A 27,850-nucleotide genomic window follows, 5' to 3' on the forward strand; every position below is an offset into this window, starting at 1 on the left:
CTGTATGTGTATTTTTTTAGAAGTAGACAAGCATGGAAACTTAAAAAAAGTATTCTGAAAAAGTTAACATAAAAATATCTTAAACTCTTTTAACTTCTTGATTCACAATTCAATTTTACATCCAAAAATAACTTTTAAAAAATCGGGGAAATTTTCGATACTTTTAAAAAATCCCATTTTTAAATTCATAACTTAGGGATAAACAGAACTTGGCACTTTTTATCCTCTAAAACATATAAAAAAAAATTAAAGGTGTAAAACTTGCCAAAATTGAGAATCTGTGAAAAAAATCATTTTAGACAAATGATATTTATCCTTTCCGATATTAGTCCATATAATAACTTACAAATCTGCCGAAGACATCGATTTGAAAATCCCTTCTCAAGGTACAGATATTCGAATAGTTGCATAGCACTTTTCGTAGAGAATTGCTCTTCTGGCTTTTTTTGATTATTCGATTTATTGACTTTTTTGCATAAAACCATAAATCTTTTTAAAGGTTTTGGAATTATCATTTTTTATGTTTTATTTTCTCGATATTTATTAAAAAGGTGCATAGATTTTCATTGAAATTCTGAAGTTTTTTGAATTTTTGTTTTGCCTCCTGATTTTTAGGGCCGATTTTGAAGGGAGGGTGACAACAAATATTTGTACCAGCTTTATCAAAAATCTCAAAAAATAAACAAGATGAATTTATTCATACTTAAAGTTAAAGAAGAAATCAAATAAGGAATCAATTCTTCGTAGAGCAAAAACTGCCATAATTAAACTCTTGAACACAAAATTAAAAAAAAATATTACGCTATAGAAGGTTAACATTAGGAACGATTCTAATCTAAATCGTTATATGTTCTTTTAATATCAGTTATGTATTCGAATTTTTATTTTGTCCCTTCACTTTTTTTTTAGTTTAAAAGTGGTCTTTTTCCACCTCCACCTTCGTAATCAATGCCACTATTTTCAATTCCTTCAAAAATATTATAAAATTCCCCATTTTAATTTTAGCGAGGGCACCATCCAACCGAACGACGAAATCGTCAACATCCTCGGCAAGCGGCTGCGGGGAATGTCGATGCGGCAGGTCCAGGACCTGCTCAACAGCTGCACCCGAGGCCACAGAACTGGTGCAGGGGCCGGAGGCGGAACCAGTATCGATCTTGTCATTTGTAGGAGCAAAGTAAATGATAGTGATCTGTTGGGCGGCGAAGAAGACCATCAGACGACGCCTATGACGACGACGACGGTGAATCGACGGTTGTTCCGGAACAATCGGATGATTTCGCTGGACTCGTACCTGGACGATCAGAGTAGTGTTGGTGGCGGTGGTGGTGGAAGCAGCAGTGGGCAGCATAGTGATGCCAGCTCGGACCACGACAACTACGCGTCGATTGCTATCAAGTAAGTTGGGATTTGCGTAATTTGTGCTGGGGTAATAGCTGGGGAATGTTACAGTTTTGTGACGAAATGAGAGCAGTTTGTAGATTAGAAACTATTTTGCTCGCCTCGCAAGCGATGGTGGAAAACTTATGTTGCAAGCACAGAATGAGCTAAAAGTAGAACTTGCTGATAACAGAAGTCACATAAGTTGCCTTTGTTTCTATTCCCTTAAAATGATTCATATGTGATATTCCAAATCAAAATAAAACAATGTTTAATACAATTTCAATCATGGTCAAAATATTTAAAAATCTTTGTCAACAAAGTTTGAAGATTAAATCTTGCGTTCTATTTTATTTCAACCTGCCTGCATAGGAAACTAGAAATAATATCAGTTCGTGTTTATTTTTTCCTTAGGATGGTACAAATTTTATTCAAAGTTTTTTCTGGTCATATGGCCATCTGATATTCAAAATTTGTAGATGAAAAGTATCATATAAGTTAAAACTGTCAGTGTCTGGACCTAAGAGCTTATATCTGAACATATTTTTATCGGATTTCTTGAGAAATTTGACGTAAAGTATCAACAAAATATCAATATCAAGGTTCATTAACTGGCTAGATTTTTGAAACTGGTTTGGAAAAATTAAAAAAAAATGCAAAAAAGGTCAAAGCGAGCTGCGGTTGCCAATCGTTTTTCAGCTGTCGATCGCAATTTAAAAGTGCGAAACGTCCAGTTTGGTGGAAACTGCGACTGGAAATGTAAATAAACAAAAGCTGGTTGCCTAGTTTTTTGAAATGTTGTTGTTAAAAGTGCGAGAAATAAGTGTGGGCAAAATCCAAGTTACAATGAAAGGATCAATACTAACTATTTTTTTTTAAGTCAAACTTATGATCTTTCATTTGTGTCCAAAACAGCTAAAGTCGGTTAAAATGGAGCGAAGTAATATTTTTTTGAAAAAGGTGTTTTTTGTGAAAATCGACGAAAATGTCATTTTTTGATCACCCTAACACGGCGTATGTCCCCCTAATGGCCAAACAAGAAAAATGCTGGTCTAATTATTTCGTCCAAAGAACCTCCACTCCAATTTTGAGCCGAATCGAACTTTTATTTTTTCAGGGTGACCACTCAAAGCCCATTTTCCAATTTTCGTCATTTTCCCAACTTTTTCAGATCCTCAATAATTTTCATGTCTTATCCAAAACAATATTTCAAAACAAAAACTTTTCATAATTCAGCCAATATTAACCATCGAACAAAATTTCAAAATAAATAAAAATGAATCAAACTATTGACAATTTTAGTAAAAATTTAAATTTAACTATAAATTAATTTAAAGAAAAACTTCAAAAATGGAAGTAACCATTATTTTGATATAAAGAGAAAATATAAAGTCTTTAAGAAATAGCCGAAATTTGACCAATATAAGGTGTTCTATTGTTGGTTTTAACTAAAAAAGAAAAAGGGGATTGCAAAAAGTTTATGATAACTAAATTTTAAATTTTGTTTTTAATTTTTTTAACACAAACGCTTTAAACATGATAACAGTTCTTAAAGAATTTCAAAATATCAGGAAATTCGGAAAGACTTCATATTTTACTCAATATTTTATACGAAATTTTTGAAGAGATATATTTTTCAAACAAATTCGTTATTACTATACTGCCCCTGATCGCATAAATGTCCCATATGCATTTTCATCGATTTCGAGTTATTGATGCAGTTTTGTTCAAAATTGTGTGCTCTTTCAAAAGAGCCTATAACATCCAGTACTTTGTTCTAGAAATCAGGAGGAAATCCTGTTTTTTCGCGAAAACTTAACACGTAGCCTTATGTATGGGACAAACTTCTAATGCGTTTTTCTCAGCCTGCTGTTTTTGCATATGGGACATTTATGCGAACATGGGCAGTATAGCATAGTGTTTTTTTTGTTGTTTTTAATACGTAAAAAAGTTTTCCTATAACTGAAAATTTAGCTTTTTTCATAGAAATTAACCCATACTCATAAAAAAGATTAAATGATTCAAACATTTGGATTTTTTTTTTTGAATTGACGTAATGGATAGTGATTTTTCACGGCTCAAAAATTGAACTTCGTGGCATGCCAATTACAATTCATTGGAATTTCACGGAAATTTCACGGTACTCGAAAATCTGCTTGGAATAAATACAGTGAACTCTCTCGTTGTCGATATTGAAGGGACCGTCGAGAGCGGGAGTTATCAAATTATGGAATGAAACATCAAAGCAATATATTTGAAGGGACTGAAAAAAATATTGACAGCTGGAGCAAAATAGATATCGAGAAGATCGATAGCCAGAGAGTCCACTGTATGTTATTTTAGTAGTATTGTGTAGAGGAAAGTTACTTAGAGAAATAAAAATAGTTCAAAAAACAAAATATTACCCCCTGATATAAAATATTCATTGCAATTTTTCTAAGAGTTCAACTTTGTCCAGTTTTACATCTAAAAGACTTTAAAATGTTAATATCATAATTTGCTAAAGTCTCTCCAAACGAAACCCATTCTTAATTCACCAAAAGTAGAATTTAAATATTTGATTATATCGAATAAGTTTAGGTTTTATAACAGTTTTTGCAGCATTTGGTTTGATAATAACAAAAAAAAAAAAACATTTAAAAATACTTCAAAAATGCAATGTTGATAAACATGTGTTGTATAAATAATAATTTATAAAATGAATAAAAAAACTGAATTTCTACCTAAAATATTCAAATCATTTTGAATTTTACTTTCGTTATACAATGCAACTTATTCATCGTTATTTTACTAATTTTAACAAAGATTTAAAAATAAAGTAGCTTGAACTGTTTTGAGTTTTCTTTTATTCAATTTAACTTTGTGTTATCCATGGCATGTTACAATCAAAGTTCATTTCGCTGTGTATTTACATTTGAAAATCAGCATTTGATAAATATAGTGTATGATCAATAACTTCAAAAAATGAGATCTAAATTAACCATGTAATATTTTTATAAATTTATTCTAACACCTGCTTCCAAAATGCTCTATTTGTGGTTTGTTTTATTTCTAAATTCAAATTTTTAAACACTGAGGAGCAATTTTTCAAGTGATTTTTCGAATTTTGCGGTATATCACGGTGTTGACCAAATTTCACGACCAATGGCAAATTTCACGGAATACACGGCTTCCTTGAAATCGCGAAAAAAACACTAACCATAGCCTAATATTATAAAAATATGGGTAAACTCAAGAAAGCGTTTTTCGAATATTCAAGAAATTTGACAAAATAAAGCAGAATTATAACTTTACGCATAATCGCAGATCTTTTCATATTTGATTTTCATTTGCTTCGTTTAAAAGGTAACTCTCATGCAGATTGTGAGAAGTCACCTTTTGTTTGATAAACTTAGTCATAAATAAATAAAAATCTCTTGATTCATAAACCATATTATGAAAATCTGTACCATCATATCATAATCATTCAATATTTATTTGGATTTAAATGTCTTAAAGAGCATTTTTTTTTTTATTCTTTATTCTTTATTATAGAGTTTTTCAGCCGGAGGCTGGTTCAACTAAAAGAGCATTTTTAATTTACTCAAATATATAAAAATAATGAAAGAAACCTTCAATTCAAAGTAAGTTTCTAAAGACGAATAGAATGAAATTAATTTGAAAATTGCACAAAGTATAACACAATTATTAAAGGGTTCGAAAATTATTTTGGAACATGTATGCTTGAGATTCCCGACTTTTCCCAACTTTTTGACAAAATTTTACAAATTCCCGACTTTTTTCCTTTTTTTGCGGATTCCCGACTTGAGTGGCCACCCTGCAGTCAAGTTGTCATTAAAGATTGGAAGTAAAAAGCAGAAATAGTGTTTTAATCATCTATCTGACACATAAATCGCCCTATTCTCACCAAATCCTTTTTTCACTATTTCCAGAATTGACGGCAGCAAGTACAACACGCTGGGCACGCCACGCCGCTCCAAGGGCGCCCTCGCGCTGGCCACCTCCGCCAAACGTCCCGACCATTCCCCTCCGCCAACCCCGCTGCTCTCCATGTCCTGCGACATGCCCAGCATCGAGGTGGACTCACAACCCGCATCGCTGGACTGCGCCAAGCGACGCTCGTTCACCAAAAACTCCGGTTCCGGGTCCGGCTCCAAACTGGTTCGCCGCTCGCTGGTCGGCAAGCACTCTTCGTCTTCGCCGGCGTCCCGTCACGTTACCAAAAGCTCGATGAATCTGTGCGACGACGAGAAGCTGGAGCTGAGTGGCGGAACGTCGGACGATGCGGACGCGAGCAGTGGGACCGGGTCGCTGGACATGGACAAGAGTATGTCCAACTTTTGCACGCTGCCGCGACGACCGAAAAGTTCGCTGTGTAGCTTCCACACGGTCGCCTTCGAGAAGGGTCCGGGGAAGAAGTCACTTGGGTTTACGATCGTCGGTGGACGGGACAGTCCGCGGGGAGCGCTGGGGATCTTCATCAAGAGCATCCTGCCGTCGGGACAGGCCGCCGAGGATGGTCGGCTGCGGGCCGGGGACGAAGTGCTGGCCGTGAATGGGCAGGTGTGCCACGATCTGACCCACCTGGAGGCGGTCAAGATGTTCAAGAGCATCAAAACGGGCGAAATCGTGCTGCAGCTGTGCCGGCGGAGCAAACCCAACCGGAACGACGGAGTTGGGGACCAATGTTAGGCGGGGGAGTTTTTAGAACAAATCTTTTATTTTTAAAGGCTGTGTAGGTATCTGTAGAGAAGAAAAAGGGGGGGATTCAACATATTTCTGTGCAATTCTATATATTTCGAGCAAACTATAATGAGAGAAAATTTATTCAAACTACTTATTCAAAAGAGACTTATTAGCGATAGGACTAAATTGTATATCCAAACGGGCGACCTTATCTGTCTGGTAAAGTGTGTGTACTCTCAAATCACTCACTATCGTCACTTTTCGGTCTGCCAAAATCACTGTGTAAAGAAATGAAAAATGTAATTTATGTAATAAACCACTACGAGATGTAGCAACGTAACGTAATGACTTGGCCAGTTTCATCCGAAAATCTTATCACCCTTCAAACAGAGGATCGCGTTTATGGCATCCACCGTAAAGGCCGTCCGCAAAATCTCGTCTCGCTGCTGTCGCCACATGTCATTCGGTTTCACTAGTTTCTAGTTTGCAGTTGTCGCCGGCGCAATGGAATCGACCACGGTGACCACGCTGCTAGAGCAAGGAGCGAAGCTAGTGTTGCGATTTACCGCCTTTGATTATGGCATTTTTGTCCTGCTGTTGGCCATTTCCGTTTTGATTGGGTTCTACTTTGGGTTTGTGTCCAAGATTAAGCAGAACAATGTGGAGGAGTACCTGCTCGGGGGAAAATCGATGCCCAAGTTTCCGGTGGCCGCGTCGCTGATTGCTACGTAAGTATTAAATGTGTTTGAAAGGTATTAGTACCCAGAGAAATTAATAAAATAAAGCAACAATAAGAAGCATGGGTACCGAACCAATTTTGATTATGGCTGAAAACTTATTCCCGATCAAAAAATAATAGATCAAATTTTGCTTCCTATGAAAACATTCAACCCCATCGTCTTTATGGTTTTTTTTCAAAGAAAAGGTGATTCAATCGTTATTTAAAATGATTACATTACAATAAAACTTGAAACTTTAGCTATCATTTTTGGTCGGAAATGAACTTTAACTTAATTTTGAAGATTGTAACACTCTCTGGGGCAAAACTCTGACAGAGCCTGAAAATGAGCCTCAAAATGTTGAGCTGACCAATCCAAACTAGAATTTACCATTGAATGTCTAGGCTTAGTGATTTTTCACGCTGAAAAAGTGCAATTTTGACTGGGACCACTATACGAAATCACAAAATTTCACGGAAATTTTACGGGGCGTGAAAAATGCTAAAGTAACCTATAAAATCTTATGTTAAGAAACCGGAAAGATTTTTGTTTTAAAGCTAAAAATTTCCAGTTGCCACGGGGACCATCAAATTAAATCATCACAATTCTTGAGAATTTCACGGGACCAAGAAAAATTCAAAGTAATCTAGAAATGAGCTGATTTTTAAGGTTAAAATACTATTTGAAGGCTCAAGTCATTTAGTCTTAAATGAACGAGTTTGAATTCGCCATTTTCTTTTGGAACTCTGCCATTAAAATCGAATGGCAGTCATATTGTCACTACACGGAATTTACTTTGTACATTAAAAACACTATTATTAGTTTCGATAAAATTAAAAATAAGGCGAAAAAAAAACTCTTTGCCGAACTGTTCATGGAAATTTCACTACAGGGTGGCCACTCAAGTCGGGAAATCGGGAAAGTCGGGAAAAAGTCGGGAATCCGCCAAAATCCGCAAAAAATCGGGAAAAAGTCTGGAATTTATGATTTTTGTCAAAAAGTCGGGAAAAGTCGGGAATTCTGAGCATACTTGTTTGAAAATTATTTTTTAACTCTTGAATAATTTTGTAATATTTTGTACAATTTTCAAATTGAATTCACTTATTTCTGCTCTAGTAACTTACTTTAAATTTAAGGTTCTTTTCACTATTTCAATATATTTGAGTATGGAAAAGCTGTTTAAGACATTCAAAATCTTTATGAATATTGGAGTCTTTTTTTATGAATCAAATGATCGCTATTAATTTTTGTTCATAAAACAAGAGGTAAAGTTAATGAAAAACTAATATAAAAAAGAGCCTAATTGCCAGCTTAGAATTATGATTCTATTTCAGATAGCATAGCATAGCATAGCATAACGGGTCTGCACCACGCTGTAGGGGGTGCCACAATGGTCAATTCAATATTCTTAGACAATTTAATTGCTGCCCGGTACAACCAAAAATATCTAAGAAAGTAAATTTCCTCACTGTGCTCCAAGGCTACGCCCATACAGTCCCGTGGGGATTTGGGAGGGGATGTTTTTGTTGTTCACTAGTGGCAAAAGTGCAGGGAACCCATGCGACTTTTAAAAGTGAACGGAATATTTTTGGGAGGTTTGGAATGGGGTTAGGGAATTTCATCGGGCCGATGAAAATGGTTGAATTCGTAATGTATTAAATGTATTGGAAGTTTGTAAGTGTAAGTGTGAGTCTGTAGTGTATTATCTAATAAGCATATAGTTTTGTAATAATAATAAATATAGTAAATATAATAAATGTAATAAGTATAATAAATATTATCAAGATAATTCCAGGAAGCTGTAAAAGAATAAAATTTTGTAAAGATAATTTATATAATCATGATGATTCCAGGAAGCTGTAAAAAAATACCAGTCATTTAAAATACAAATGCTCCAAATGGTTCCCTTGCTTTTTTTGTAAGTGTCGAGCAACGACGAGACTGGCCAGTTTCTCGCAAATTCACTTTTTTCTTCTTTCCTTCTTCCGCGCGAATCGAAAAACTCAGGCCAGACACGATCGAAGCAGGCCTTGCCTCGCAGAGAGCAGCGACGAGACTGGCCAACTTCTTCAATTATGATTCTATTTCAGATTGTCACATAATTGAATATTTAAACTTGAGTTTGGCAATGTTTTTTTTTTTTTTGGGTAAATATTTGTAATTGTTTAACTAAATTAATTAAGTGATTTGAAATATATATTTTTTCCAAATGTTGCCCTTGAACTTTTTTTTGTGAGTATGGGTAAATTAGCTACCATAGATAAAGCTTGATTTTCAGTTTGCGGAAAACTTAAATATCGAATAAAATCCAAAATTGATTTTTTTTACGTTTTGAAAACATAAAGAAAATATTGAAATTGCAAAAAAAAAATAAACCAAGAAATTTTGAGTTATTGCTTAGTTATTTAAAAAATTGTCTCTTCAAACATTTTGCTTAAAATAAGTGGGAAAACATAAAATCTTATCAAACTGAATTTTCATTAAAAAAAAACAGTTGAATACTGAATACCATACCGATAAATTAACATTGATTAAAAAAATAAATATCAAAAATTACAATATTAAAAAAGGAATTTGGCAAAAACATTTTCTTTTATGAATTCCTTGAATTTTTTCTAAATCCTTTTAATGAATAATAACAGCAATTATGTTTTAATCATTCTTTGATTTAAAACGATGATGAAGTTAAACAAAAATATCAAAAACTATACGTTTGCCAATTTAAAAAATACCATGGAAGTTATAAGTATTGTTGAACTTTTGATTATTTTTTCAAAGACCAATTGTTTGTGTTTCTACTCTGAATCATGATAGTGAAATTACATTTTAGAAGTTTTCTTCATTTGTTGTTTAGTTTCTTTATTTACAAAAAATACCTACATTTGGGTTTTTTTAAATTAATTGAGATTTTTTTTTTCGGTGGTTAATATTGACTTTTCTTATAGAAAGTTTTTTGTTTGAAATCATTCTTTAAATAAGAAATGCTTATTTTTTGAGCATTCTGAAGAAGTCTGGAAAAAGTCGGGAATTTGAAAATGGAATTTGAGTGGTTATTTTAAACGAGCTAAATTTGAAGCAAAAATCAACTAATTCAAGTTTAGCTCATTTAATAGCAAATATTTGATTTGACAGTTGAAAACTTAAAAAAAATATAACATATAACATATATTAACATATATTTATTTGAAAAAAAAGTTTTTAAAGGAGGATTTCGCGGAAAATGTGAAATTCCGCGAAATCGTGAAAATTCACTAACCCTAAATATTCTTTATATGTTAAGGGTGTGCTCTCATAACTCCTGAATTCACGTCTTTGAATTTTCGTTACCTGTTCATCTGTAGACGTTAATAGTGTTTAACCAATTTTAAAATTAAATTTTTAACTGACTATATTTCATAACAAAGAATAAAGAAAATTTGACAAAAATACTTTAGAAATGATCCTATTTTAAAAAATCTCAGTATTAAAAAAAAATATATATATATATATATATATATATATATATATATATATATATATATATATATATATATATATATATATATATATATATATATATATATATATATATATATATATATATATATATATATATATATATATATATATATATATATATATATATATATATATATATATATATATATATATATATATATATAAATTCAAATAACAAGCCATGGTTTCCAGATTTGAATGAAAAAAGTTTTTTAAAATGCATTTTACACCTACCCAGTTGTTTTGCAATCATTCGTTTTCAAAATATCCAAGTATTGGAGAGATTTTTATTTCGTCGAAAAAAAAGTTTTTGCGGTGCTGGAATTTCACAAAAATTCAAAATATTTTTGATCGATCATAGACATGCTAAATATGCATTTCTAATGGTTTTCAAATGGCTAGACTTCTTTTTTCTTTAAAATTTTTAAGTTTTTTGAAAAAAAAAATTTGCCCCCTGATTTTTCGGACCGATTTTGAAGGAGAGGTGGGGGGGGGGGCGACATAAACTTTGAAAAATATTTGCAACGGCAAAAACTTTTTTTTTCTCGCAAAAATAAAACTTTCGTCAATACTTAGAAATTTTAAAAACTTATGATTGCACAACAACTGGACAGATGTGTAATGCATTTTAAAACACTTTTTTCATTCAAATGTCTTAACCGTGGCCTGTAACTTAATTTTTTTAACTTTTTTATTTTTTTGCCTCTCCTCCTCGACTTAGTCTAGGGACATAAATTTTAAAAAGTATTTGCAACGGCCTAATTAGTATTTTTTAAAAGAATTGACCTCATTTTCTTTACCTGATCTCCAAACCATCTTTAACTTTACTGGAGATGCAAGTCCTTCCCAAGATACAGATTTACAAATAAATTGTGTACGGACAGCTGCCATAATTGGAAATTTTTTATATAAAAAATCAATTTCTGAAAACTTTAAATCCACAGTACAATACAAATCATGGTTATATTACACCTAATAATTAGTACATCTTTCATGTAAGAAAACTGGTCCCGAGACCTTTAAAACAGCAAATGAAATTTTCATAGGATTTTTTGAAATATTCAGTTAGTTTTTTCGGATCTCAACATATTTTTTCTAAAAAGCCCAACTAATAACCTTTCTTTTGAAATGTGGCGTTCTAAAATTGGTTCAGCGGAGCGGAGATATGATTTTTTTTTAAATGTGGTTTTCGCGAAAATCGTTATTTTTGGACCACTTAATTTCGGATAGGAACACCCTCATCGCCAAACAGAAAAAAATACGGGTCTTATTCTTTCGGCCAAGGAACTCCTATGCCAAATTTGAGCCAAATCAGAGCACTTTTGATTTAGATACCTCCTGTTTGACGTGGAATCGCTGAATTTACTTCTTAAAATTTACCGCTATTTCGTTGTAATGCCACTCACTCTTTCAGTCTAAATTGAACTATTAATTTTACACAAAGTTTTGCTGTGTTAATAACGAAAACATTTTAACAACAAATATTTGCCTGTTCTCTTTATTTTGCTACTCGTTGCGTAAACTATTCTTATTTGATTTTGTATAGAAAATATTTTGCATATATATATATGCTCAAAAACTACCAAACATCTTTTGTTTTTGTTTGCATTATACCACCAATATTATGAAAAAAATACATTGAAGAGACTGCATAATTCAAAATAAGTTATCAATTTTTATCTTGTTTTTTTTTTTAATTTCCAGGTCGGTATCTGGAATCTCGTTGCTGGGTGTTCCCACCGATATCTATGCGTACGGGACACAAATCTGGATGTTTGTGATTTCTGGTACAATGGCAAGTCGATTAATCTAAATTATCACTTTTGAAAACTAACAAGAATATTCATTTCTTTTTTTCCAGACCGGCATCGTGATGCACTTCATCTACCTCCCGGTGTTCCACGACATGCAGCTGACGTCCTGTTTCTCCTATCTGGAGCTTCGCTTCGACCGTGTTGTCCGCTTGGTCGCCAGCTTCGTGTACGCCCTGTCCGCACTGTTCCTGGTTCCGGTGGTGATCTACGTGCCAGCCATGGCCTTCGCACAGGTGTCCGGTGTTTCGCTGCACTGGATCACGCCGATTTTGTGTGTGATTTGCATGTTTTACACCACGGTTGGCGGGCTGCGAGCCGTCATCTGGACTGATACCGTTCAGTTGTTGTTGATGTTGGGGGCCATCTTTGCGATCATCGTTCTTGGACTGTCGGACGTGGGTGGATTCTGGGAGGTTTGGCGCATTGCAGAACGTGGAGAGCGGCTGGTGTTTTTTGAGTGAGGTTTCTTTAAATTTATTTTGAGGTTTCTTCATTGGAGATGTTTCTTTCTTTCAGTTTAAATCCCGATCCAACGCTGAGGACGTCTTTCTGGTGCGTAACCCTCGGTATGACCACCAACTGGATCGCCGTCTTTGGCATCAACCAAGCATGCATCCAGCGATTCCTGGCCGTCCCAACACGAAAAGCAGCTAAAAATTCCCTTAAAATCTACATCGTCGGTTTGCTGATCATCAACTCATTTGCTTGCTTCATCGGTTTGCTTATGTACGCTCGTTACGAAGACTGTGATCCGATCACCACCAAACAGGTTCAGAAGCTCGATCAGATTGTCCCGTTCTACGTAATGGACACCGCTGGGCGAATTCCCGGTCTACCCGGACTGTTCATCGCTGGAGTTTTCGCCGCTGCACTATCAACCATGTCGTCTTCGCTGAACACCCTAGCCGGTACAATCTACGAAGACTTTATCCGTCCATGCCGTCCAAACGCGTCCGAGCGATCTTCAAGCGCGACCATGAAGCTGATCGTGGTCATCCTGGGTCTGCTCGTCATCGGTCTGGTGTTCATCGTCGAAAAGCTTGGTTCGATCGTCCAGATGGCCGTTTCCTGTACCGGCGTAATTTCCGGCTCCGTAATGGGCATGTTCACCCTAGGAATGGTCTCAACCCGGGCCAACACAAAGGGCGTCGTGTCCGGAGTGATTGTCTCCATCAGTTGCATGATCACGCTGTGGATTTCGGCCCTCGGGAGGCTCAAGTACCCCTTTCTACCGTTCCGGACGGATGGCTGCGACCAGGACATTCTGAACGCAATGGGGAATGCAACGATACCAGCACCAACCAACTCCACAGTTAGTCAAGCAGAAGCCGAACTGCCTGTGATATTCCGGGTTAGCTTCATGTACTACTCGCTGATTGGGCTGGTACTCTTCCTGGTGGTGGCATATCCGGTGAGCCTCATGACCGGAGGAGGAAAGGTCCCGGATGAGCGACTGCTGACACCGTGGGCCAGAAGGGGAGCACGCGGAGGAGAGAGGAATAGTTTTCAAATGAAAGTAAAGGAGGTAGACGAATGTTTGCCGGAGTTGATCAAGCACAAAATTACGTCACCGGAGTAAATGATGGAGAAATGTTGAATTCAATTCAATTCAAAAATAAAACTGAAAATCCTCATCTTGTTTCATTCGTTTACAGAGTTTTAGAAAGCACCTTTAAAGAAAATGGCGTAAATTAAGAAGCAACAAATAAAAAAATATAAAAATTGAAATTACAAGCCACTTACAAACATTTTAATGCAAAAAATCAATATTTTTTTTCAAAGTATCTGAGTATTGACGATTTTTTCCAGTGCAGTCCAGACTCGATTATCCAAAGGCCTTGGCAAAATTTCACTTCGGATAATCGAAACTTCGCATAATCGAATCGCCATTTTTTTTTCGTTGTCTTATTTTTAATTGTTGAGCTTTACTATGACCCCTAAACTACTCGAAAGTGATTTAGAATTTTTAAATCCAATATAGCGGCCAAAAACCAAAATACATTTTTAATTTTATATGCAGTCATCCATTTAAATTTGACAAAAATGATATCGCAGAACTCGAATTGGTTGTTAAAAGTAAGAAAATAAAAAATGCGAAATTTGTTTTTTTTTTTGTTCTTGATTCGATTATCCGAAGTCCCATACAAACCTTCGGATAATCGAACTTAGGATAATCGAAACTTCGGATATTCGATGCTTCAGAAAATCGAGTTTGGACTGTACTGTCAATGCATCTTTTTTCTAAAGTGTATGTCCCTTGCCTCGGCTTTGGGAGATGAGAGGACAAAAAAAATTAAAAATAAATTCGAAGCCATGGTTTCAACATTTAAATGAAAAACGTTACTTAATCCACCAGAAGGTGGTTGCTGCCTTCCTCCTAAAAGCCTTGCAACCACACACTACGAAAGCTTTGGCTAACGCTTACTTAGTAAAGACACTATACATCTGAGTGCTGCCATCTATGATAAATTTAATGAATCATTTGAAAGCACTGCAGTGTTTGTGTGCGTACACTGAGCGTAAAGTTCCGACAGCTATCCGCCGGAGCTTTCAAATTATGTAAATAATGACCCTTTTTAGTATCAACCAAAACAGTTTTTCGAAGATAACTTTTAAAGTACTGTACCAAACCGGATGAAATTTAAAAAAGACTTAAAGAACCTGAAGGCAAATCCAAAAACAAAGATCCGGACAAAATCGGTCGAGCCAGTTCCGAGAAAAGTGAGTGAGAAAAAAAATTCTACGTCCATCCACACGCACAGACATTTGCTCAGAATTTTATTCTGAGTCGATATGTATACGTAAAGGTATATCTTGGTAAAGGTATATCTTATTTAAAAAGTTCAAATTTTGAGTGATTTTATAGCCTTGCCTCAGTGAGGTGAGGAAGGCAAAACATATTTTTTTAAATGCATTAATACCAATACAGTTGTTTTCCAATCATTTATTTTCGAAAAAACATAGTCTCGAGAAAAATAAACTCTAGTAGTTTTGTTTAATTATGCTCGAAAATTATTATCAACTCCTTTTTAAATGTTTTCAATTATTGCCAGAAAAAAATATGTTTTATCCACTGATTTTTCGAACAAATTTTAAAGTGGGGAGAAGACATAAGCTTTGAAAAATATTTGCAAAGCCATAAAAAATGTTTAAAAATGTAATCCTAAAAATAAATTGAGAACCTTACTTCAAAAAAAATTCCATATGATCTGCAAAGTTGTGATAACAGCAGATATACAGGAAATTATTATGTTTCCACAATAAAATCCAGGACGAACCCTCTGACGCACATGTCATGTGTTTATCCCAGAAAGTCTCCCGACCGTGTCCCACAACTCGCTAGGCCAAACATTCAAAATGGCGGTGATGAAATATTGAAAAAATACATTTTTAATTTTTTCATCCATTTAAATTTGACAAAAATGATATCGCAGAACTCGAATTGGTTGTAAAAAGTAAGAAAATAAAAAAATGCGAAATTTGTTTTTTTGTTCTTGACTCGATTATCCAAAGTCCCATACAAACCTTCGGATAATCGAACTTAGGATAATCGAAACTTCGGATATTTGATGCTTCAGAAAATCGAGTTTGGACTGTACTGTCAATGGAATTTGACAAAAATTCAAAATAAAAAAAATAACATGATAAAGGCTCCCACAAAGCTTGAGCCAAATCAAAAAATTCAAGAAACTGGACGATTTCTAAGAGAATTTCATAAATTTAAGATTTCTCCAATCCAATTATGAATCTTGAAGGGCAAAGTTGCATGACAAAAATAATTTAGGTATTTTTTTTTCAAAAAAATATATAAATAATTTCTTCTTTCTATCTTGTCGCACCCGCCATTTCGACCTTGAATAAACAAAGACTAGAGCACGCAATGTAAACAATAACAAACACGTTTTGTTTGGCTGACCATTCTGTGCATTGTCTCAAAGTTTGGATGAAGTTGGTTGCCGGTAGCCTAACTTGTACGTGTGTCAAACGCGTTCTGACCTGAAAGCCCTTTGTCCAGTTGTCGCACTTACATCAATTTTCAGGAAGTGACAAGATAGCACGACGAGATTGAAACTTCTTTCATATGTAAAGTGGCAAAAATGCACGGAGTTTTTTTTCGGGTTTTATTGGATATCTCAGAATTCAAATCGAATTGTGGGGATCTGTGAAGGTCAAAAGGTGAGGCATTGATAGCTGCACAAAATGGCGTTCTTAACTCAATTTGGCCCAAAATGCACGTATGACAAGTTAGCACGACGGTGACGAATTGTAGAAATATAAACTAGCGATTCTTACCCTTATTGTGCTTGTTTCTTCAACGGATTAAATCCTCTCTCAGAACAGCCTCCCACCAGATTAAACCTACTCTTGGGGCGCCAAACTACCTCCAGAGAGGCCAGGAGAACAGACAAGAAATGATAAGAGAAGAGTCCACAACACCACCACCAACCGCCTCCATCGCGTCGCGGTGGAAAAAAACGCGTAATCACAGTTCTCGCTGAGAAGACGAGATCCACATCCCCAGCCCAAAACTATTAGTCCACAGTTCATCCTGGCGCAGCGTTCAGTCAGCTTTCGGATCGCGACCGAGTACGACGTGGACGGTTGGAGCACGTTTTCAAACAGGGATTGACTTGCAGTGATAAAAAAGATAGAGCAAACCTGGTAAATCATTGCGGGCAAGGTTTAGGATTAGGCACATCGCGCTGATTTATTACAGGTAGGTAAATTATTGAGCGTGATAGTTAACATAGTTAACGTGTTAAGGGCAATCAAATGTGGGTCTGGGTTGATGAAAATAAACTTGTCGGAAAATTTTGATTTGGTAGTGAAGCTAAATTTAACAAATAGGCCATGCAAATTGCTCACGAAATGAAGGTTTCCCAAACATTATTACGTTTGTTGGTTCAATAAATCGAGTATAGAGCAATTCCATGTCAAATAGAGAATCGGTTGTACCCGACCCTCTCCGATTTCAATGAAACTTTGTAAACATGTTATTTTAGGCATACATAAGCCATTTTTGTGTATATGGAGCCAGTTACACTCGATAATGACATTTGAGAAGGGCGTAAGTGTTTTAAATATTTTTGTATTTCGTAATTTAAATATTGCTGTATTCCGAAGTTGCATCGTATCAAAAAGTGGTCAAAGACAAACTTGTAGGAAATTTAACGGGCTTTCCGAAAAAAATGCACTGAAAGAAAAAAAACTCCTCTTTTATGAGATTTTTTGATTTTTAAGTTTAAAAGTCAAATTTGAAGTTGAGCCCACGATTTTTTTCGTTCAAATTTTTTGTGAAAAAAGCCTAAGAAGTTACAAAAAGACTAACGACAAAAGCAGGATGGAGCAACTCACCTAAAAAAATATAAAAATCTTTTACTGAAACAGTGTTTTTGAAAATTGCTCTAAACGTCAAAATTTTCAAAAGCCGAATACGGGAATCGATTCTCCAGACAATTTTACATAAAAGTCTCCATATTGACTACTGTCCTAAGTCCAATCCTTGTGACTTGTACAGCGGTTTTTAAAATAAAAATGTTGAAAAAATAGGTTTTTTGATGGTTTTTGGCAATTTCTATACTTGACTTGATTTTTCAGTCTCGAAAATATTTTTACCGGAAAGCTCGTCCAATTTCCCATAAGTTTGTCTTTGACCACATTTCAATTGGATGTACGGGCTTACAGATATAAGCTAATTACATTGCTCATAACTGAAAACATTATATTTTTTCAGTGTAGTTTATTAACCTGGATAGTAATTTTAAAAAAATCAAGTCTGTCATATAGAAATTGCCAAAAACCATCAAAAACCCTATTTTTTCAACATTTCTATTTTTAAAACCACTGTAACTTCACAAGGATTGGACTTAGGACAGTAGCCAATATGGAGTTTTTTTTATGTAAAAATGTCTGAAAAATCGATTCCCGTATTCGGCTTTTGAAAATTTTGACGTTTAGAGCACTTATCAAAAAAACTGTTTCATTAAATGATTTTTATATTTTTTTAGGTGAGTTGCTCCATCCTGCATTTTTCGTGAGTCTTTTTGTAACATCTTAGGTTTTTTTCACAAAAAAATTGAACGAAAAAAAAATCGTGGGCTCAACTTCAAATTTGACTTTTAAACTTAAAAATCAAAAAATCTCATAAAAGAGGAGTGCTTTTTTCTTTCAGTGCATTTTTTTCGGAAAGCCCGTTAAATTTCCTACAAGTTTGTCTTTGACCACTTTTTGATACGATGCAACGGCTTCGGAATACAGCAATATTTAAATTACGAAATACAAAAATATTTAAAACACTTACGCGCTTACGCCCGTCTCAAATGTCATTATCGAGTGTAACTGGCTTCATATACATAAAAATGGCTTATATATGCCTAGGATAACATGTCAACAAAGTTTAATTGAAATCGGAGAGGGTCGAGAAAAAAGTGCCTCAAAATTCCTGTTTTGGCCTGGAATTGCTCTATAACTTTTTTGACTGAGTTTCAACCACCAAAGCAATATTTAAGCTAAACAAATATTATTTTTCAATCTTTTTCAGCATTTTATCAATGTTCAAAGAAGTGAAGTTTTCGTAAAACAAAAGTTTCTCAAAATGACCTCCTGAACACGGTAAAAATAAACATATATCTAATTTTATCTTTACAAATTAACTCTTTTGGCGAGCTTATTTTTTAAAGAAAATTTAAAAAATAAAAATGACAGTTCCAAAACAATGACGATATACCACAGACTGTCTGTCTGTGGATATACGTTCAAATTTTACCTTAATTTTGCTACAGTCGAATCTCTGGTTGTCAATATCCAAGGGACCGTCGAGGAAGAGAATCATCAGTTTACAGAACGAGGCAAAATGAAGACTCGATTGAAAATATTTTTTTCTTGATACCCAGCTATGGGAGAGAATCATGGCAACGTCCATCAAACAAAAACAAAATAATATCAAACACCCTTCAAAGCTTCGTTTCGCCAACAAAAATGTCTATGTCCATGAGAAACTGAAATTATTGACAACCGGAAGAGATTTTTAAAGCAAACAGAATCCAGAGACCGTCTAGCAAGGGAAAATATCCAGGAATGAAGATAATTGAAGTATGCAGATTGAAGGGACTGAAGAATTCATCGATAGAATTATTGATATCGAGAAGATCGACAGCCAGAGAGTCGACTGTATTATCTTATCTGTCTTAAGAAATTTTTCAAAGTTTATTTGTTATTTTATTTTTTAGAATGCAACATGATTTTAGAAGTTTTATAAATTGTATATATTTGAGTTCAAAACTACCTTAAACCATTTCTGTATATTCCCTTTTATTTTTGAATTAAATTCGTTTCAAGTAAATCATGTTAAATCCTGCAAAGCTAGCAAAAGTTTAAACAGATACAGTCCTGTTTCGATTATCCGAAGAAGGCCTCGGAAAAAAATTACTTCGGATAATCGAATTACGAAAAAAAACGAATCTTCGTTGTCTTATTTTTTACTCTGGAGCTAAAGTATGACTTCTAAACTGCTCTAAAGAGATTTGTTAAATCCAGGATAGCGGTGTAAAGTCGTCTGTTGTGTGCTATCTTGTGACAACGACCATTTAGTACTATTCGAGAAAATCGATTTTTAAAGTTTGATGATAAATATTTTCAAGAATATGAACAATGGAGCCAAACTTTTTGAAGCAATATGTTCGTATACTATCGCTTAACAAACGCTCCAAGTTTCAACTTGTACACCAGTTAAAAGATACAGGAAATTATGTAAACAAAAATCTGAAAAGCACGTTTCACAAGTGTGTTTTTAAAGTAAATTTGTACTACGTGTCACAAGTGTGCACAGAATTCCCATACAAACTAAAATATGCCTAAAACAATGGTTTAATCAACTTAATCAGTATATTTTCAAAAACAAAAGATGAAATTGCTTTTAAAAAATAAGTATCAACACAAATTTGTGAAAAATAAGATAAATTTTCCTAATTTTCCGACAACATGTATGACGTGTCACAAGGGTGCACGATCATTTTGATGACAAAATGGTCTGTCACAAGTGTGTATTGAGATATCCCGGAAACGGAAGCGAATTTCCAAAATCGGATTAAAGCATCTTGAAGTGTTTGTTAGGTATAGCAAAACGTCATCATTAACTCATTTTCGACCAAAACGGTCGTTGTCACAAGATAGCATACAACAGACGATTTGCAAATTTTAAGCTTTTCACGAGATTGTTCGATTTTTGTACAACAAATTAAGTTAAACATATCCTGGTAATATATTGGGAACATTACTTCAGGAAAAATCCATATGATTTGCAAAGTTTGTATATCAGCAAATAAACAGAAAAATATAATTTTTCCACAGTAAAATTCGGGACAAACCCTCTGACGCACATGCCATGTGTTTATCCCAGAAAGTCTCCCGACCGTGTCCCACAACTCGGTAGCTAGGCCAAACATCTGACAAAGCACTTTTCAATGCTCCCCCATATAAAGTCTACGGCGCTTAACCTGCCATAAATCCTGGAGCACGTTTCGCCAAGATACGACTTAATTCCGCCTGTCGCGTCTCTGTTTGCCCTAGCCGGTGATCTATGATCTTGGTCGTCCACTTGTGTTCACTGTCTTCCCTTCAAAAATAAATCGTGACCCCTTTTCTTCCCGTGAGCTAGATGATCCAGGTTCACGTTGCGGAGCAACGTGTTCTCCCTTTGGACCCTCCCCCTCTCGAAAGTGACTCACTGGGGATCTTCAATTGTTCGTATAGTATCTCTCACTTCACTTCAATTGGCTTGTGCAATCGCGTGATAGTGAGAATGCGTCCAGGAACAGAATCAAAATCACTTTTCTTAATGGATAATTTGTGGACCGGCAACGTGATCTTGTTAAAGCGACGCATTATCATCCGTATAGTAAGAGTAGAGAGACGGAGCAAATGCAAGTTAAATAGCCGGTCTTCAATTCTCGTGTGTTGTGTCTACAGATCCCTCTTCCTTAGTTTTGTTTATCACCTAAGTGGGAAGCTGTTTTGTTTTATTTTTGGAATACGCTTCCGGGTTCTGAAGGCAAATAATATTTTCATGATTTTTCAGATAGAACTGAAGCAACTTCGCCATGGAAGAAGACGCCTTTATCCTGGAGGAGTTCGACGAAACTCCACCCCCAGCTGTCACGGCATCAACTGAGTTCATAACCAGTACAACCAGCCTGCCCTCGACGACCCTCATCACCAGCCTTCTAACCGAAGCTACAAAGTTCCTAACCTCCAGCGAAACCCCGGCAATATTAAGAAGTAGCAGCATCAGTACTAGTTCTTCTACTACAGAACATCCAACAACCTCCACGACCACGTGGTCCTCCAGCAGCAGCAGCAGCTTCTTCAGCAATCCTGCCAGCACAACCCCCTTTGTAGAACCTACTCTCGCGGACGGAGATCCAGCAAACCTGCTCTTCTCCACCGTCGACTACGTCATTTTCGCCGCCCTGCTGCTACTGTCCGCCCTTATCGGCGTCTACTTCGGGTTCGTGTCCAAGATCAAGCAGAACAACACCAAGGAGTACCTGCTGGGCGGGAAAACGATGAGCAAGTTCCCCGTGTCGGCGTCGCTGATCGCCACGTGAGTCCCATTTTTTGTTAGTTAAGATTGGTTGACGATCTTCGTTGTCGTTTTAGGCACATATCTGGGATCACCTTGCTGGGAGTCCCCTCGGAGTTGTACGCCCATGGCACCCAGTACTGGATGAGCGTCGTATCGGCCTTTGTGGTAAGTCTTGATCAGTACAGCACCAAAGATCCTCCTTCTAACACGTCCTAACCCTAGGTCACCATCCTGATGGAGCGCATCTACCTGCCCGTGTTCTACGACCTCCAAGTGACGTCGGTCTTCACGTACCTCGAGAAACGATTCGATCGAACCGTTCGCACAGCGGCCAGCTTCGTGTACGCCCTGGCCTGCATGATCTACATCCCGATTGTGGTGTACGTGCCGGCGCTTGCCTTCAGCCAGGTCACCGGGATCAACCTGCACCTGATCACGCCGGTCATCTGTGTGATCTGCATCTTTTACACCACCGTGGGAGGGTTGCGGGCCGTCGTGTGGACCGACACGCTGCAGTTTGTGCTGATGGTGGGCGCAACGCTGGCCATCATCTTCCTCGGTATCGCCAGCGTTGGGGGGTTCTTCGAGGTGTGGGAGGCGGCCGAGCGAGGCGGGCGGTTGGTGTTTTTCAAGTAAGTGATTAGAAATAGTTTATGGGTAATTCTCTACCAACTCACACGAAATCGGGAAAAGTTGCCCCGACCCCTCTTCGATTTGCGTGAAACTTTGTCCTAAGGGGTAACTTTTGTCCCTGATCACGAATCCGAGGTCCGTTTTGATATCTCGTGACAGAGAAAGAGGTGTTTTTCAATAATTTGCAGCCTGAAACGGTGATGAGATAGAAATTTGGTGTCAAAGGGACTTTTATGTAAAATTAGACGCCCGATTTGATGGCGTACTCAGAATTCCGAAAAACGTATTTTCATCGAAAAACACTAAAAAGTTTTAAAAATTCTCCCATTTTCCGTTACTCGACTGTAAAATTTTTGGAACATGTCATTTTATGGGAAATTTAATGTACTTTTCGAATCTACATTGACCCAGAAGGGTCATTTTTCATTTTGAACTAAATTTTCATTTTAAAATTTCGTGTTTTTCTAACTTTGCAGGGTTATTTTTTAGAGTGTAACAATGTTCTACAAAGTTGTAGAGTAGACAATTACAAAATTTTGATATATAGACATAAGGGGTTTGCTTATAAACATCACGAGTTATCGCGATTTTACGAAAAAAGTTTTGAAAAAGTTGGTCGTCATCGATCATGGCCGTTCATGGTCACCCGCGACAGACACGGACGACGAAACAAAGAGAAACGCAAAAAGTAACTTTTTCAAAACTTTTTTCGTAAAATCGCGATAACTCGTGATGTTTATAAGCAAACCCCTTATGTCTATATATCAAAATTTTTGTAATTGTCTGCTCTACAACTTTGTGGAACATTGTTATACTCTAAAAATTAACCCTGCAAAGTTAGAAAAAACACGAAATTTTAAAATGAAAAATTTTGTTCTAAATGAAAAAATGACCCTTCTGGGTCAATGTAGATTCGAAAAGTACATTAAATTTCCCATAAAATGACATGTTCCAAAAATTTTTACAGTCGAGTAACGGAAAATGGGAGAATTTTTAAAACTTTTTTAGTGTTTTTTTCGATGAAAAATACGTTTTTTGGAATTCTGAGTACGCCATCAAATCGGGCGTCTAATTTTACATAAAAGTCCCTTTGACACCAAATTTCTATCTCATCACCGTTTCAGGCTGCAAATTATTGAAAAACACCTCTTTTTTCGCATGTTCAAAAATGGAAGGGGTCGTACCGCCCCTCCGTCACGAGATATCAAAAAACGAACCTCGGATTCGTGATCAGGGACAAAAGTTACCCCTCAGGACAAAGTTTCACGCAAATCGAAGAGGGGTCGGGGCAACTGCTGTGTGAGTTGGCGGAGAATTACCCTTATATAGTCATCCCACAAATTTGGAACACCTATTACGTAATTTGTAATAATTCTTTGGTATTGAAGGCCATTTTCTAACGACATTGGATTTTTTAAGGACTAGTTTTAACCACTCCCTTATAAGGTATTATTTCACAAGAAATAGTTAGCCTTGTTCCAAAAAATACTGTGTTTTGAACCAATGATCATTGAATTTAAATAATCAAAATTAATTAGAAAACAAATTCGATAAAATTTGTAGATTTCAGGGATCAACGCTTTTCTTAAAAATTGCGGTATCAATAATAAAATATTTGTATTCAGTCTATTCACCAATCCAAAGACCTCGAAAAAAGTTAAAGTTCTATGCAATATTTTATTATTTGAACATTCGTTTTTGCAGATAGATGATGATATTATATTGTATCGTAAAATAAAAAGTAAAGCATATTTAAATAACATTTCAAAATATTGGGCAGGTTTTTTATTGAACTTAAAAAAAAACTGTTTATGTTTTTTTTTTCACATATTAAATTTGAATTTTCAGCTTGTGTGTAGTTTAATTACCTGAAATAAAATTATCTGAAATGTAATCAAAAATATTTTTAAAATTGGATGGATTATTACTTTCCAGTATGATTTATTAATAAAATTTTCTGGATCATTATTCATATACATTTCCCCTTATTCTCGAGCTTGGAAGTTTAGGCGTTAAAATTTCTTTTGCAGATGTTTTTTTTTGCATAAACAATGATTTTGCATGCATTGCTTTTTGCACATTTTTACATTTTTTTTATTGAAATCCATAATATGAAAGAACTAAACATATGAGACTTAAAATAAACTTGAATGCCTAAGATTTGGTCTTAAAAATAATAATGTTCACAAAATTGAAAATAAAATAAAAGACTGGAAAATTGTGTTTCCTATAATTTACTATATTTAACAATTTTGTCGAATTTTCAAAGTCTTTGTTGATGATTTTCTAAAAAACTTTTTTTTCTTTTAATCATATCTTTGCAACTATTTGAGCAAAAGACTTCCTACAGGTTGCATTTTATAGAAAATTGTCCAAGGGATTCGATAAAAATGAAATTTTAGCCCTTAAATGCCCACTAATATTATATTTTAACGTTTTTAGTATTAAAAGTCAGTTTCGACCAATTCCTTATATTTGTATTTGTTTTATTTTTTCACCATCGTGTTCCCCGGACAATTTTACAAAATAATCAAAGTAAACCTCAAACTAAAATTAACTATTGGTGAGATACAGCGATTTTACAGAAAAAAAGTTTGATTTTGCGCATATATCCTTAAAATTACTTTAACTCGAGAACGGTGCACTTTATCAAAAGTTCTGTTAATCATTTTAGATTGCAAAGTTGATTTTGCTATAAATTTGATTCCAGAACCATCAATATTGGTCCTTTTGTACTATTATCCATTCCACAATCGAAATTGTCCCACCAATATTTTATGTTTACGTCATAATCATTTTTATGAAGTTTACCTAATTCGATTTGCCAAAAGTTTAATTTCCTAAAAATAAGCTTTGTATTTATTTTTGCCTGAATGTTGGAATGTTTGCAAATATATTAACTTCTCTTTTATAAATAATGCAAAAACTCCCAGAACGGCTGACGCTCCTTTGGCATGTTGAAGATTAATTTGAATAAATCGTTTCATTGTTGAAATTTTTTCACCTTTTTTTCGGAAAGGTGGTCTCCCTTTATTAATTGATTTATTATTATTTCAAGTCTGTAAGAACATACACGAAAATCAACAAAAAAAGTCAGAGGTTGGTGTGAGCATATACTTAATTTGATTTAAAATCTGTTTTCAGGACATTAAAATATACATTTTTATCTATTATCAAAACAAATTAGAAGACTTTTGGTTGTATCATTACCGAGATATAGCTATTCGAAGTTAGCAGTTTCAAAAAACGGGTGCCACGATATCTCCACACTGCTTTGACCAAATCGGCTCAAAATTTTGGTGAAGACTCGTTAAACCAATCCTATGTGCATGACGAAGTACGATTTTCAAAAAGTTTTTTTTGAAAAAAAGATAAAAATATTCCTATGTTTTTCATATAAAAACCGTTAGTTTTTGATTTTTGTATTTTTTAAAAAAACAAAATTTCAAAATCGGGCTTCGTCATGCACACGGGATATGTCTCCAGAGTCTTCACCCCGAATTTCAGCCAATTTGGTCCATACCATCTCGAGATATCGTGGCACCCGTAAATCAACTCGGTGTTTAGAGAAAAACGCTCTCAAAGTTTGACAGTCCGCTTTGCGCACGGCAAAATATTGAGCTTAAAATCGTCTCTAACTCAGTTTAATCATGCAATATCTTCATGAAACTCTCTGGAGTGATTGAAAATCATTTTTTTAGTGGATTCAATAAATTTTCTGTAATATGAAATTTTGTGATTTTCTACATGTATGTAACCCCTTAATAAACGTATTTATTGCATAAAAATCAGATTTTTTTTTTAATTTAGCTGGAATCCGCTTTAATATGAAAAAAATATTATTAACATAAATGCATATGTTGATCATTTAAAAGAACGGTTTGCAGCAAATTAGAAAAAAAAATATTTTGATGTAATAAATACGGTTAATTTCAAATGCTCTAATTGTAAAACTATTCCAAAAAAAATGATTTGCTTAAATAAGTATAAAATTTATCAAAATCTTGACTGAACAGATGCTTTTATTCACCCCCAATAGACAGTATCAACCTTACTCGTTTATTTTTTTCAGCATGGACCCCGACCCCTTTGTGCGCACCTCCTTCTGGACCGTTTCGCTGGGCCTGAGTACCATGTGGGTGGCCAACCTGGGAGTCAGCCAGGGCTGCGTTCAACGCTTCCTCGCCGTTCCCGACCTCAAAGTGGCCAAAAACTCACTGATTATTTTCACCGGTGGGCTGATCTTCATCAAGAGCTGTTCCTGCTTTACGGGGCTGCTAATGTACGCCAAGTACGAATCGTGTGATCCTTACACTATCAAGAAGATCGCCAAGTTGGACCAAATCCTGCCGTACTATGTGATGGACGTGGGCGGAAGGATTCCGGGACTGCCGGGGTTGTTTGTGTCGGGGATATTCTCGGCGGCACTGTCGACGATGTCTTCCAGCTTGAACACACTGGCTGGGACGATCTACGAGGACTTTATTCGGCATCGGTATCCGCACTCTTCGGAAAAGACTGCCAGTAATGTTATGAAGTTTTTGGTGGTACTACTTGGGGTGATCGTCATCGGGCTGGTATTTGTGGCCGAGCGAATGGGACAGGTGATGCACATGGCCATTTCGTTGTCTGGGGTCACTTCCGGAACGTTGCTGGGCATGTTCACGTCGGGGATGCTTTCAACCGTTATCAACACCAAAGGAGTGATCGCGGGTTCGATCACGTCACTGGTCGCCATCGGAACAGTGTTGATCGGAGCACAGCTGAACCCGAAACACCCACCGATGCCGTTCCGGACGGACGGATGTGACGTGGATCTGCTGCAGAATGTAACGCTGGTGACTCCCGTGTCGGACACGATTCGGGACAACGTTCCGCACATCTTCAAGCTAAGCTTCATGTACTACGCGCTGGCCGGAGTGATCATCTACTTTGTGGTGGCCTACGTCGTCAGTATAATGACCGGCGGCGGGGACGTTTCCGACCAACGACTTCTGGCACCTTTTTTGCGAGATAAGAAGCAGTACGAGAAGGAGCAGGCTCTTCGGATGCACAACATTCAGTACGAAGAGTTGGATCTTGCGCTGAAAGAACTGCAAAAGGCAACCGATGGGAAGTAATTCGCGTAATAAAGTTTTCTAGTTGTGATTTCATTCTGCTAATTCGAAAGAAACAGTCCGGAAAAGTTTAACACCACCCTATTTTATCTTACATCTTCTCAAACCAACAAAAAATAGGGGGAAATCTGTTCCTGTCTTTTGATTTTTGCCTCATCCGATTATACCCTATTCTCTCGTCCTCTCCCAACAGGTAGTTGTTTCCACATTATCACCCCTCTCGCACCGTACTAGCGGTAATTCCTGCTTTCATTAAACATAGGGTTGCCAAGTGCCAAGTACTTGGAGGTTCACACCGAACCCTCTTCGGTGTGCAAACCCATAATAGAATCAGAAGGGTGAATCGAATACAAGCATGCCTTGAAAACAAGTGTAAAGAAGAAAATTTTACCCGACATAGCCCAAAAGCAAATACCTTTC

At 35.9% G+C, this 27,850-nt stretch overlaps 3 protein-coding genes across 4 annotated transcripts in view; all 3 read left to right on the forward strand.

Annotated features, from left to right (window-relative positions):
* The window catches only part of LOC6033152, a 165,053-nt gene extending 158,647 nt beyond the window's left edge, over nucleotides 1-6,406 (forward strand). The window contains exons 6-7 of the mRNA XM_038251428.1: nucleotides 1,006-1,398; nucleotides 5,313-6,406. Of these exons, the coding sequence (XP_038107356.1) occupies nucleotides 1,006-1,398; nucleotides 5,313-6,072 (1,153 nt within the window). The 3' untranslated portion in view covers nucleotides 6,073-6,406. The remainder of the gene's footprint in view (nucleotides 1-1,005; nucleotides 1,399-5,312) is intronic.
* Nucleotides 6,407-6,570: 164 nt separating this feature from the next.
* LOC6033150 (sodium-coupled monocarboxylate transporter 1) lies at nucleotides 6,571-13,680 on the forward strand. The gene is made up of 4 exons (XM_038251429.1): nucleotides 6,571-6,794; nucleotides 11,988-12,078; nucleotides 12,145-12,554; nucleotides 12,614-13,680. Exons 1-4 carry the CDS (start codon nucleotides 6,571-6,573, stop codon nucleotides 13,674-13,676), a joined length of 1,788 nt encoding a protein of 595 aa, XP_038107357.1. The 3' UTR covers nucleotides 13,677-13,680.
* Nucleotides 13,681-16,644: 2,964 nt separating this feature from the next.
* On the forward strand, nucleotides 16,645-27,461 carry LOC6033149 (sodium-coupled monocarboxylate transporter 1). Of its 2 annotated transcripts, XM_038256647.1 has the most exons (6): nucleotides 16,645-16,814; nucleotides 18,639-18,709; nucleotides 21,174-21,698; nucleotides 21,755-21,845; nucleotides 21,903-22,312; nucleotides 26,386-27,461. In XM_038256647.1, the coding sequence occupies exons 3-6, from the start codon at nucleotides 21,196-21,198 to the stop codon at nucleotides 27,431-27,433; spliced, it is 2,052 nt and encodes a 683-aa protein (XP_038112575.1). In that variant the 5' UTR covers nucleotides 16,645-16,814; nucleotides 18,639-18,709; nucleotides 21,174-21,195; the 3' UTR covers nucleotides 27,434-27,461. The 2 variants fall into 2 exon arrangements, with proteins under 2 accessions (XP_038112575.1, XP_001843638.2); XM_001843586.2 differs by lacking the exon at nucleotides 18,639-18,709.
* The last annotated feature ends 389 nt before the right edge of the window (nucleotides 27,462-27,850 follow it).

Source organism: Culex quinquefasciatus, chromosome 2, assembly GCF_015732765.1.
Source record: "Culex quinquefasciatus strain JHB chromosome 2, VPISU_Cqui_1.0_pri_paternal, whole genome shotgun sequence".
Taxonomy (NCBI): domain Eukaryota; kingdom Metazoa; phylum Arthropoda; class Insecta; order Diptera; family Culicidae; genus Culex; species Culex quinquefasciatus.